Source organism: Taeniopygia guttata, chromosome 30 (assembly GCF_048771995.1).
Source record: "Taeniopygia guttata chromosome 30, bTaeGut7.mat, whole genome shotgun sequence".
Classification (NCBI taxonomy): Eukaryota; Metazoa; Chordata; class Aves; order Passeriformes; family Estrildidae; genus Taeniopygia; species Taeniopygia guttata.
The window spans coordinates 5,553,850-5,566,361 of record NC_133055.1 but is presented as its reverse complement, the minus strand read 5'-3'; the positions used below and the strand labels follow the sequence as shown (position 1 = coordinate 5,566,361).

Below are 12,512 nucleotides of genomic sequence, written 5' to 3'. Positions count from 1 at the left end.
TCTTGGCTTTTGAAATGCAAAGAGATGGAGAACACTGCCTAAAATCACCCCAGAACCCACAAATCCTCCAGAAGTTGAGTTCACAATGTTCAGGGAGGGTGCAGCTGCCGGCGACAGGAACAAATGAGACGGGTCTTGGTTTAACAAAGCTCCAGAATCCATTTCTTACCCCCGAAAGACAGGGCAAAAGCAGGGCTGTGGGGTTTGTATAGGGTATCCCAGGGGTGCAGTTGGGGTTTGGGTCAAGGGAGGAATTATTGGCAACAAAAAAGGGTGAGATCAAATTCCTGCCTCTTAGCAACAGGGGAAATCAACCCAGATCCTAAATTCCCCCTCAAACGCCTGTGAAATGGTGGCACTTCAGATATTTTTGATCAATTGCTTTAATTTAACCCTGTTTTGGCTGTGTTTAATGAATAAAGATTAATCAGAGGAAAATTAGGGCCAAAGCAAAAGGAGAAGCAGCCAGGTGTGTTCCCAACATGGATCACAGGGAATGTGGGTCACCAGGGCTGTGCCCAATGTGGGTTCTCCAGCGGGGGATGGAGCTGGAGCAGAGCACGAAGCTCTTCCCACACTCTGGGAAATCCCAGGGTTTCCCTTACCGGTGCCTCCGTTGGTGTTTGGTCAAGTCAGAGCTCTGGGTGAAGCTCTTCCCACACTGGGGACACTCGTAGGGCCTCTCGCCGGTGTGGATGCGCCGGTGCCTGACAAGGGTGGAGTTGTGCTTGAAGCCCTTCCTGCAGTCGGGGCAGCGGAATGGCCTCTCATCCGTGTGAATCCGCTGGTGTTTGAGGAGATCAGAGCTGCTGTGAAACCTCTTCTGACACTCGGGACACTCGTAGGGCCTCTCCCCAGTGTGGATGCGTTGGTGGATGATGAGGTCGGAGCTCCAGCCGAAGCCCTTCCCACACTCCCCACACTCATAGGCCCATTCCCTGGTGTGGATCATCTGGTGGCGGATCAGGTTGTTGCTCCGCCTGAAGCTCTTCCCACACTCCAAGCACTTGTAGGGCTTCTCCCCATCGTGAAGCTTCTCAGACACCACCAGCTCCGAGCTCTGTCTGAAGTTCTGCCCACCTTCCTGGCACAGGGTGGGTCTTAACTCCTCAGAGCACCCTGGGCTGGGTTTGCAGCCCCTCCTCCTGTGAAGTCGCTGGGGATTTACCTCCCTGTTGGATTCCTGCACTGTGGAGTCGGTCAAAATGGCCTCTTCCACAAGGTTCTCCCACGGGTATTTATCTTCCCTGGTCTCCATCCTCAGCTCCTTTTCAGGGGGAGGAAGGACAAGGAGAGGATGGGATTTGCCTCCGTGCCAGAGGGAAGGGCAAGGAGATCCCCCCAGTGCGTCCCCGGCAGGAGGGCACCAGCAGCAGGGCTGTCCTGCAGCCGGGGGCTGTGCTGGGCTGGGAGATGGAGCAGGAGAGAGGGGGAAAGGGGCACTGACTTCCTCCTCACCTGCCTGGATGTCCCAGGGCTCCTTCCTCTTCCTCACAGCCTCCTCCTCCATTTCGTGAAGATTTGGGTATGGGAAATTCTGTTTTGGGAGGAAAACAAGGGATGAGCACAGTGAGTTTTGTACCGGTTTGAAGGCAAACCAGGGGGAGAGTCTAAACCAGAATGACAATTGAGGAAGAAAATTAAGATCAAGGCAATGATACAGAAACACTGGCTTAATCGGACAGAGTCAGGATATACCCTGACACCCCGTTGGTCAGGGTGGTGGTAGCAGTCTGATGAAATGGTAACTGCAGTCCGGCTGGAGTGATGAACGTGATTCTGTCAAAGCGGTGATCCTGTAGAAGGGTCTGGTCTTCCTCTGAAGGTCCAGTGGCTCTTATGGAGCTCTTGTCCTCTGGGAATCCAGTAGGCAAGGTGGTCTTGGTGTTGCAAGGGTGAGATTATATCCAGGTAGGAATGCTTGGCTCCTCCCCCTGGGCGGAGCATCCCACAATGGGATGATGTAATTTTATCAGCCCTGCAGTGACACTCAATGGCCCATTAACAGCAGATGGCCCCTGGAGGGCGTTATCAGGGCTGAGCCATGGAAGAGATAAAGAACACTGCCCCACCTGTTGATAACAGTTTATGGAGATGGTGACTGAAAACACTTTTGGTTACATCTGACACTGTAACCTGAAACAGTGAGGCAATCCCTGCTCGGGGTGGGGGGTGAACACCACCCCCCTTACCCAAACTGGCTCAGGTGTAAAACCCCCACCCTGGGAAGGCCACGCACACAGGGGACAATGTCACACTTGCCCCGCCCCGAGGGAGATCTCTGTCCCTGTCACTCCCTTACTTTCTCTCAATTTTATCTTTCTTTCCATGTCTCTCTCTACCTCATATTTACTGTTCAATAAAATCCACATTGGATTTGGTCTCGTTAGCACCTTAAATGGGGCAGAGGCATCTCTCTAACAATTTTTTTAGCCAGATTGAGACATTATTTTGCACTGTGAGTTCAGGGCACTGCTGTCTGACCCCAAGTCAGCATGGGTCCCTCCTATGAGGAGGTTCTGCCTCTTTCTGGAGGAACTCTTGGAAACTTGGATGCAGCTTCCTCTGAGCAACTTTTGGGAGAACTTATGAGGAAAATGGCTGTTGTGGGTGGCCAGTGTAAAGAAAATATTTTCTTGTCCTTCCCTGAAATGTTTGTTAAAATCACTGGAGTAAAGGGACCAAATGATACCAGCGAGACTGACAAGGACCATTCACCACACAGTGAGGAACACAATGCTACTAAAGTCCTACAAGAAGCCCAACTCAAGTAGCTAAATTCCGAAGTAACTCCTGAATTCACAGGCTTGGGGGCTTTTCCAAATATGAGAATCAGTATTTTCTTCGTCCCTGTCACCTTTGTGACAGCTACACAGAGCTTTCCCTTCCTTTTAATAATCTGTATCGGGCCAAATTTCCATTTTTCTTTTTTTGGAACCTGCCAGCATCTGAGTTGGAGCTGTGCTGGAACTGGTGAAATTTGGAATTGCCACAGAATTGCTTGTTGTTGGCTTAGTAACGTTTGGGATTTGTTTGCGTTTCCATCACAAGTGACTTGTGGGAAGAGCAAATCTTCCTCAAGGCATTTTATGGAGGGTTAAGTTTAATTTCTGCTGAGTTTGTTTTGTCCAGTGCCCAGGGGATGCTCAAGGGCCCTCTGGTTTTGGTTTGGCCCTAATTTTCTTCTGATATATCTTAATCACTTAAAAACACCTGAAAAATGACTAAAAAGAGTATTGACCAGGGATATCAAAAGTCCCACCATTTAACAGGTATTTGAGGTGGAATTTATGGTTTGGGAACATATTCTGGAGGATTTGTGGGTTCTTGGGGGATATCTGGTAGTATTCTCCATATCTTTGCACTCCAAATGCCAAGGTGGATTGCTCTGTCACTTCAAAATGATTCACTCCCACTTGAAACCCCTCAATCTTACCCCAAAATTGCTCAATCCCACCTCAAAATGGCTGGTTCCCACCTCAGTCCCATGCCAAAATTACTCAATTCCACAGCCTCTAGGGTGAGATGGGGTTGGGAGGTGACTGGGAGAAGTAAGATCCAAATTTGAGGTTGTGGGATCAGGATTGTGTGGGGCTGATTTATTTTTATAATTAATAAAACTATCAGAATTATTGATTTATGTCTTATTCATTTTCTGTCAGTTCTGGTTTGCTTTTCAGAGTGCCGCCTTCTCAGCTGATTTTGTTTGTGCCCTCCTGTCCCAGACTGAATGTTATGGTTTGACATTGGCACAATGCTAGTGTTTCCTATGAAAATGCAATTTTTTAACTGAATGCTGTGAAATGCGATCGAGAGCAGAGCAAAGCAGGCTTAAGCTTAATAATAAGAAAAAAACTTTATTAAATTACTACGACTATGCTACTATAAAAGGGGGGGGGGGGAAAGAAAAAAGAAAACACAAAATTCAAAATGAAAACTTTCTAAAGCGTTCTTCTTCTCACTACTTAACTTTAATAAACTATAGTGAGAGACAATTTGGACCCCAATCAGGTTTTTACCCTCTAGATAACTAATACCTAGTCTATTTGCAGGGAGAGAGGAGTCTCTCTTGTGCTACAGACCCCCCAAGAAACACAGCTGCCACATCCTGTGCTTTCATGTTACTACATGGCACCGCCCGGAGGAAAAAAAAGTTTGCTAGTGGTGACCCTCTCCTTTCTATGCACAGTGCTCTCACTACCAATGCATGGATGGACAGACTGCTTTTAGGATTTTTCTTTTTAAGGATGCCCTGCCAAGAGGGGAAAAAACAACAGTTTAGTTTTTCATTTTTGGGACTAACAGTCCCCCCTATTTTCTCTTGGGAGACATCTTAGCTTTTCTCCACCCTTCCATCTGCAGGGGGCCAGCCCGGGTTCCAGCCCCTCTACCTTTAGGCTTATTTCTGAAGGCCACATAGCTTCTCCCCTCCCCCACCCAGCTCGTAGCGAGGCAGGAGAGAGTCTTGCACTAACTGCTAACTAAAACCCAAGAGAGCAAGTTCTCCTAAGAATTTTACTTTCAACCCCTCTGTGTTCTCAGAGGCGTGTCTACCTTTAATTGGTCAATGTCCAAATTAACTTTTCTTTCTATAAAAATTCTTTTTCCGTGTCAAACCACGACACTGAAAAGCAAGATGTGTTCTATTTGCCATCTGTATGGCAGTTGTCCTGTGTTAAGTGGGCAGTTTTTCCTTATCTCTTCCACAATCAGTCCTCCCTCAGGGCAGACATCTGCTGATAATGGGCTATTGAATATCACTGCATGACTGATAAGAACTATAACATCCCACTGTGAGATGCTCTGCCCAGAGGGAGGAGCCAAGCATTCCTACCTGCATCTAGTCTTGAGATTCTGGCCCACCAACACAGCTTTTTCTGGGCTGGATTTCTCAGAGGAACAGCTGCCTCTTCCTCTTCAGAAGAAGACACCCTTTTCTACAGGATCACTTCTCCAACAGAGCCACACCTGACACTGCAGGAGGACTGCAGCCACCATTCCAATTGGACTGCGGCCAACACCCTGTCCAACAGAGTGTCAGGTTGTATTCTGGCTCTCTCAGTGTTGTTTTGGTTCACTGCATTGTTCATATTTTCATTTTCTTCCCTAATAAAGAGCTGTTATTCCTGCTCCCATATTTTTACTGGAGAGTCCCCCTTAATTTCAAATTTATAACAATTGTGAAATAAAGAGTTGGCATTTTTCCATTTAAGGAGAGGCTCCTGCCTTCCTTTGCAGATATGTGTAATTCCAAACCAAAACACCTCCTTTCTCTCTTGCCTCTCTTTGCCTGCTCTGTTTCTCTCTCAGTGTCTCCATTGACCCAGGGCAGCTCCCACCACAGGCCCTGCCCTGAATTAATTCCCAATCCATGAGCTATGACAACCATGGGTGAAGTTATGAAGGCTGGCAGTAAAATGTCACTGTAAGATCTTGCTCCACTTGGCTTTTGGCTCTTCCATAAGAGCTTTTCCTTCAAGGGCAGGGAAATCTTTTCCTGGCTGGGAACTGGAATTCCAGCCCCTGGGAGTGTGTGCCATGGATCCCAGAGGGGCATTCCCGAGGCTCCCAGGGTGCTGCTCCTGCCGTGCCTCCCAAGGAGCTGTGCAGGGCAGGGGACAAGGTGCAGCAGCTGTGTTGGTGATGCAGTGCCACAACGGCCCCTGGTTCCAGGAGTTTCCGCACTGCCAACAGCGGTTCCTGGGATCCATGATGCCCTGCTGTGTCCCCATGGATATTTGGTGTCATGAAGTTCTTCAGTGTCACAATGGCCACCTCGCTCCATGAGCTTCCGCAGTGTCCAAATGGCCTCCTTGGATGGGCAGTGTCACCATGGACCATTGGCTCCTTGCAGCCCCGCTGGGTCACCATGGACCCCTTGGTTCCATGAGGTTCTGGGGGTGTCTCCATGGTCTCCTTGGATCCACAGTGTCACAATGGACCACTGGATCCACGTGGCCCTGCTGTGTCACCATGGCCCCTTGGTTACGTGGGACCCCAGGGTCACAATTGACTCTTTGCTTTGTCATCCTATGGGCGAGAACTGTCCTTCTTCTCCAGGGGCCTATGGCCAAAACTGGGATTCCTTCCCCAAATTTTCTTATATGCAAAGATTGTTCCCTGATGAAACTTGCCAACAGGAACAGGTCTGGCTGCCTTGGCCACCCAGGGGCCACCTCTCATCTGCCTTTCAGACACTGGGTCCATGTGCTTTTCTTGCTTAAAAAGCATCCATCTCAACCAGGCACCCATGGCCAAAATTTGGGATCTGCCTCCCAAATTCCCTAAATACAAGGATAGCTCCCAGAAAAATGATGCCAGGACAGAGACGTCTGGCTGGCTTAGGCCTCTGGTGGCCGCCATTTATCTGCCCCTAAAACACTGGTGTTCCATCCTTTCCTTCCTTTGGAAAAGAACCGTCCTGCTCCTCCGGATGTCCTTGTCTGAAATTGGGATTCCAACTCTAAAACTCAGTACATTGAAGGATTGCTCCCAGGCAAAATCTGCCAGTACCATCAAGTCTGGCTGGCCTTGGCCTCTGGTGGCTGCCCCTGGCACACTGGGGCTCGGTTCTTTCCTTCCCATGGAGATCACTGTGACACTGTGGGCACCTCATGGAACCAAGGGGATCATTGTGGCACCACTGGAGCCCATGGAACCAAGGGGCCATGGTGACACCGCGGGGCTTCATGGACCCAGAGACCATTATGACTCTGTGGGGCCTGATGGAACCATGGAGACCATTGGGACCCTGCAGGGCCTGGTGTCACCAAGGGGGCATTGTGACACCTCAGGGCCTCCTGGAAGCAAGGGACCATTGGGACACTGAGGGGCCCCATGGAAGCGAGGGAACATGGACCAGGTCTGGCTGGCTTGGCCTCCCAGGGGCCACCTGACAGGTCTGGCTGATGTTGGGATGTCATGGGCTGCCTCTCATCAGCTCGTGGAGCACTGGGGCTCAGTGCTCTGCTTTGTATGGAAAAGAACCGTCCTTCATTTCAGATGCCCATTGCCAAAAGTGACACTCTGCCTTAAAAATTTCCTATATTCAAGTGTATTTCCCTGAAAAAAATCGGGCAGCTTTGGCTGGCCTTGTCCTCTGGTGGTCACCTCTTGTCTCCCCCTGAAACACTGGGGCAATATTCCTCCATTCCTATGGAAAAGAACTGGTCCTCATGTCCAGGAACCATGGCCAAAATTAGAATTGGCCACTGAGTCCTGCTGGGGTCACGTAACCATCTGCAGCCCCCAGCAGATATTGACTCTGGCAGTGCTGCCATCCTCCCTCCAGTGAGAGAAAAGGACACAGGGCAGGCACACAGAGGAGCAACATGAAGACACCGAGGTCAGTGAAGAGGAAGTTGAGTCCCAGATGGGAGGGATGAGGAGATGCCTTGATGCTGGGGATTAAATACTCTGATAAAAATATGGAGAAGGATGTAATTGATACATCAGACTCTCTTTTTCCCTATAAGGCATTGAAAATTATGGGGAGATGACTTGTTTCAGCAAAGGCCTCCATGCTAAAGTAAGCAAATGTTGAAGTAGTTGAGATCCCATGAGAAGTTTGAACAGAGAAAGAGAGCAGAGTGATGAGACCCTGTGCCCTCAGGGAGAGAAGAAGACCTCTGTTCCCAGAGATGATTTCAGAAGCAGTTGAAGAGAACCTCTGGTCTTGAACAACTCATCTTTAAACTAATACCCCATAAGCTGACATGGCCCATAAACACAGCTGTGGAAAAAGCTGTGAAAAAATGGCAGGGATTTCACTATTTCACTTTTTCCGAGTGGCTGCTATTCATGGAACTTGAGAACCACAAGAGAACTGTTTCCTTATGAAGAAGTCTCCATAGCAAGAAAAAGAGACTCCTCACCCTAAGTGAAGTGAAGCAAGACTATTCTAGAGGTGGTAAACTGGCTGAAATTTTAGGGTTTGTCTCCTTACATTGTCAATAAGGAAGAAAAAGTTGTGGCGAGAAGAAGAGTGTTCTGAAAGTTTTGTGCTGATTCTTATTACTCTTTCTTTTAGTTACTGCTAATAAACTTTTATTTATGCTCTTTTAAAGTTTTGATCCCACTTTCCCTTTCTCCTTATCCTACCTCACAGCAGGAAATGAGTAAGTATATTCTAGTGAGTGCACTGGTAATTAGACAACACTGAACCCACCACACTAATTGATGCATTGCCCAAGAAATCTCAAAATGGTGAACCAAAACCACTACAGAAACTTCCTGATGAACTGCACGAGAGCAGAGGGAAATCAAGGCAGAGCCATGGTTTGTTAGGACTTGCTTGATCCTAATGAGCCCTGTGGTGCATTTGGAGCTGAGCCCTGGAACCTCAGGACCTGAGAGGAGATTGCACAAAACTTTCCAGGAGTTAAAATCAAGAGCAAAAACCCAAAATGTCTCAATGCATTAATGGGTCCCACTGAGGTCCATCCCCAACAAAGGCTCCTTATGGACTCTTTGGAGGAGAGAACTGGAGACCAAAATGGCACAAAATCCTCTCAGAGATTCAAAATGGCACAAAAAACTCTCAGTGTGCAAAGGAAAATCCAAAGTACCTGAAAAAAGTTGAGTATCTAAAAGTATTAATGAGCTCCACTGAGTGTCAGTACAAAGCTCTCAAGGGACTCATTAAAGCAGATAATTGGGGCCATGATTGCACAAACCTCACACAGAGTCTGGTTTAAAAGGGAAACAACAAGTACCTTAAAATAACTGAAGTACCTTGAAGCATTAATGAGCCCCACTGAGTGTTGTTATCGACAAAGTCTCTCCAGGGACTAATTACAGCAGATAATTGGAGGCCAGGATTGCACAAACCTCTCAGAGACTGCAAGGCAAAAGCAAAGCCCAAAGTCCTTTGAAAAACCTGCAGTCCCTGGGAGCATGAAGGAGCCCCCAGGGCCATTCCTGACCAAGGCTCCCCAGGGACTCCTTCCAGCAGATCCTTGAGGCCACTGGGATGTGGGCTAGGGGGGGATGCTGAGGGCAGGACCAGGGGGTGACAGTGCCCAGCCTGGCTGGGGCTGTGCCAGGAGGCCCCAGGGCCTCAGGACAAGGTGTCTCCTCACAGCCCTTGGTGGCACAGACCCTGCTGTGCCCCAGGGCACCAAGACTTGGCTTCTCTTTGTGCCCACGTGTCATCAGTGCCTCCAGTTCTCTGCTCTGCCTGGGGCCTGGGGACACTTTCTCAGTCGTGTCCCTCAGTGGGACCCATTAAAAGTCCAAGGAACTTTGGAGTTGGATTCTGACTTGGAGTTCTGGAGAGGTTTCTGCAGCTCCCTCTCAGGGCCTGATGTTCAGGGCTGAGCCCAAAGCCCCAGAGGGTCATTAAAGTCCTTGTGCTGTGTCTGTGCTGCTGAGCTGGGCCGGGCTCCTGGCACAGAGGGTGATCCTGGTAACCAAGGAGAGCTTCAAAAGCACATTTCTCTTGCTGAGCAGCTCTTCTCCCAGCCCAGCAGGGCTGGGGCACTGCCTGCAGCCAGCCCGGGCACAGCACAGAGGCACAGAGAGCTTCAATCAGTCAGGGCTGGGAAGGGGCTGAGAAGTGCCTGGGGCAGAATCACTGCCAGCCCTTGGCACAGGAACCTCTGGCTGCAGGACAATGCAGCTGCAGCTCCTGCAGTGATCTCCTAAAGCTGGAACATCCCAATACCCACAGACCCTGTGAGTACCACTCTGAGCATTTCTGGTGCAGGGGAGGTGAAATTTTGATGAAGCTCTGAAATACTGAAGGGTTCTCACCGGTCATAAAATACTTCCAAGACAAGGATTTGATAAAAATGAGATTTCCAGATATTTTGTGTTCAGTTTCCTTCTACTGGAGAATGACAGGGAGGGAGGGATAAATGTTAAAGGTTGGTTATGAATTTTGACAAGTGCCTGAGACATCTGAACTGTTAGTTTTAGTGCTCACAGGAGATCCCTAATGTTCTTTCAGCCACTCTGCCCATGGACAGCATCAGCACCACCTTTGCTGGAGCCATCAGGCTCAGTCTGAGCTGTCCTTGCTCCAAGCTGCAAACAGAACCTGCCCCCAGCCAGTGCCCTGCAAACAGGCAGGGTTCTGTCAGGCCAAGGAGAGTGCACAGAGATTTGGGGTCTGGGAGTGCTGGCAGGGAGAGATCAGGCACAGGGAAACACCTGCAGGAGGAAAATCTCCAGGAAGCAGAGAGAAGATCAGGGAAGGAGAGAAAACAAAAGCCAGAAATGCTTTGGCAGGGAGAGTTTAGAGATGTCCAGAGGAGTCCCTCCAGTGCAGCCCCTCCCTCTGCACAAGCCCCCTCCTTCCTGTCCCCCAGCCAAGCCTCTGCCCTCAGGGCCGGGGCTCCAAGGCGTGCAGCCCCTCCTGTGCAGGCAGAGCTGCAGCAGAGCCGTGGGGCAGCTCTGCAGCCCCGGGCCCAGTTCCCTCTGCAGAGCACAGGGCTGGGAGCAGCTGCCCGGCACTGGGGGCTCTGGCAGGGGGCACAGCTGGCTCAGGGTGACACAGCTGTCCCCAGTGCCCGGCTCTGGGCAATGCTGGCAGTGCAGCCAGGGAAGGAGCTGCATCTCCCTTCATCCAGTGCCATCAGAAGGACACTTGGAAGTCTCCCTGAGATTTCAGTCCAAGCTGGGAGCTTCAATGCAGGGTGCAAACCTGTCCAAAGCATCTCTGAGTTATAGGATTGATGGGGAAATGCAGATGTGTTCTGACACTGAAAATGCTGCTGGGTTGGTGAAATGAGCAAGGTGAGTCCTTGGCTCCAAATGTGGAGCTGAGCTGTGGTGGATCCATCTGCTCACAGCAGTACCTGGTGAGCTTAACAGAGAACTTGCGAGTGTAAACATCCTCCACTTGAGATAAGTGAAAGCCCAGAGAAACTCCAAACAGAATGAGGTAACAGACCTTCTTCCCCCAATCTCTGCTCATAATTTTGCATCAGACAACTCACTCTGTTCTACCGCAGGGCAGCAGAAATGCTGAGCATTTCTGATATCCAGGAACACCATCAGAGATAAGGGGGAGCTTATAAAGAAGACCCCAAACATCAAAAACCCTAAAGACAATGTCCACATGTGTCACAGAGGAGGGTGTATGGGAAATGTCTTTGATTTCGTTACAGGTATCTCCTCTATCTCTTCACTGTCCTTTCTCCATGAACAGGTGCCCATGTGCAGCCACAGCAAATGTCCAACAGCAGCTCCATCAGCCACTTCCTCCTGCTGGCACTGGCAGACACGCGGCAGCTGCAGCTCCTGCACTTCTGCCTCTTCCTGGGCATCTCCCTGGCTGCCCTCCTGGGCAACGGCCTCATCATCAGCGCCGTAGCCTGCGGCCACCACCTGCACACGCCCATGTTCTTCTTCCTGCTCAACCTGGCCCTCAGCGACCTGGGCTCCATCTGCACCACTGTCCCCAAAGCCATGCACAATTCCCTCTGGGACACCAGCACCATCTCCTACACAGGATGTGCTGCTCAGGTTTTTCTGGTTTCCTTCTTTCTTGGATCAGAGTATTTCCTCCTGACCATCATGTGCTACGACCGCTACGTGTCCATCTGCAAACCCCTGCACTACGGGACCCTCCTGGGCAGCAGAGCTTGTGCCCACATGGCAGCAGCTGCCTGGGCCAGTGCCTTTCTCAATGCTCTGCTGCACACGGCCAATACATTTTCTCTGCCCCTGTGCCAGGGCAATGCCCTGGGCCAGTTCTTCTGTGAAATCCCACAGATCCTCAAGATCTCCTGCTCCAATTCCTATCTCAGGGAACTGGGGCTTCTTGCTATTAGTGCCTGTTTGGTATCTGGTTGTTTTGTGTTCATTGTTTTCTCCTATGTGCAGATCTTCAGGGCTGTGCTGAGGATCCCCTCTGAGCAGGGACAGCACAAAGCCTTTTCCACCTGCCTCCCTCACCTGGCCGTGGTCTCCTTGTTCCTTAGTACTATTATGTTTGCTCACCTGAAGCCCCCCTCGATGTCCTCCCCATCCCTGGATCTGGCCCTGTCAGTTCTGTACTCGGTGGTACCTCCAGCCCTGAACCCCCTCATCTACAGCCTGAGGAACCAGGAGCTCAAGGCTGCAGTGAGGAGACTGATGACTGGATGCTTTCAGGGACATTAAAGTGCTGAACAATTTATCTAAATCACATGTAATAAAAGTCATCTTTGATACTTCTTGTTGGTTTCATGCAAAGGTTCTTTTTCAATCTTTTAGTTTTTTTTCATATGGTTCACAAAGAAATGTCATTCCTTGTGCCATTTATCGTTTTGTTTCTCTCCACTTTTCCTGTGGCCACAAACTGTGTAAATGAGGGGCAGTGTTCTTGGTGCCTTTCAAGAAACTAAAGGATGTCCCAGCCAAGTTTTCTGCAGAGATGCCCTTTTGTTGCCTTCTCTGGAGCTGCAGCAGCAATGTCTGTGTGCAGAGCTGGGGCAGATCAGTGCTGGCACAGCAGCTGTGCCCAGGAGCAGCAGCACTTGGTGCTGCCAGTGCTGCTCCCGTGGCCCTGCCCCGCTGCCCTGGTG

The 12,512-nt window shown here is 50.0% G+C and overlaps 3 protein-coding genes across 3 annotated transcripts in view; 2 read left to right on the top strand and 1 right to left on the bottom strand.

Moving 5' to 3' along the window:
• The window catches only part of LOC100226816 (uncharacterized), a 1,189,242-nt gene that overhangs the window by 608,573 nt on the left and 568,157 nt on the right, over positions 1–12,512 (top strand). The gene's annotated exons all lie outside the window — the stretch shown is intronic.
• The window catches only part of LOC121469068 (uncharacterized), a 662,903-nt gene that overhangs the window by 541,806 nt on the left and 108,585 nt on the right, over positions 1–12,512 (bottom strand). Inside the window, exon 5 of the mRNA XM_072919760.1 lies at positions 612–986. Coding sequence (XP_072775861.1) covers positions 612–986 — 375 coding nt within the window. The remainder of the gene's footprint in view (positions 1–611; positions 987–12,512) is intronic.
• On the top strand, positions 11,176–12,108 carry LOC140680960 (olfactory receptor 14C36-like). Its single transcript, XM_072919849.1, has one exon. It carries the CDS (start codon positions 11,176–11,178, stop codon positions 12,106–12,108), a length of 933 nt encoding a protein of 310 aa, XP_072775950.1.

Bases quoted from the DNA above. Each gene is read 5' to 3' on its own strand.
- LOC140680960 (XM_072919849.1), top strand. From the start codon at position 11,176: ATGTCCAACAGCAGCTCCATCAGCCACTTCCTCCTGCTGGCACTGGCA.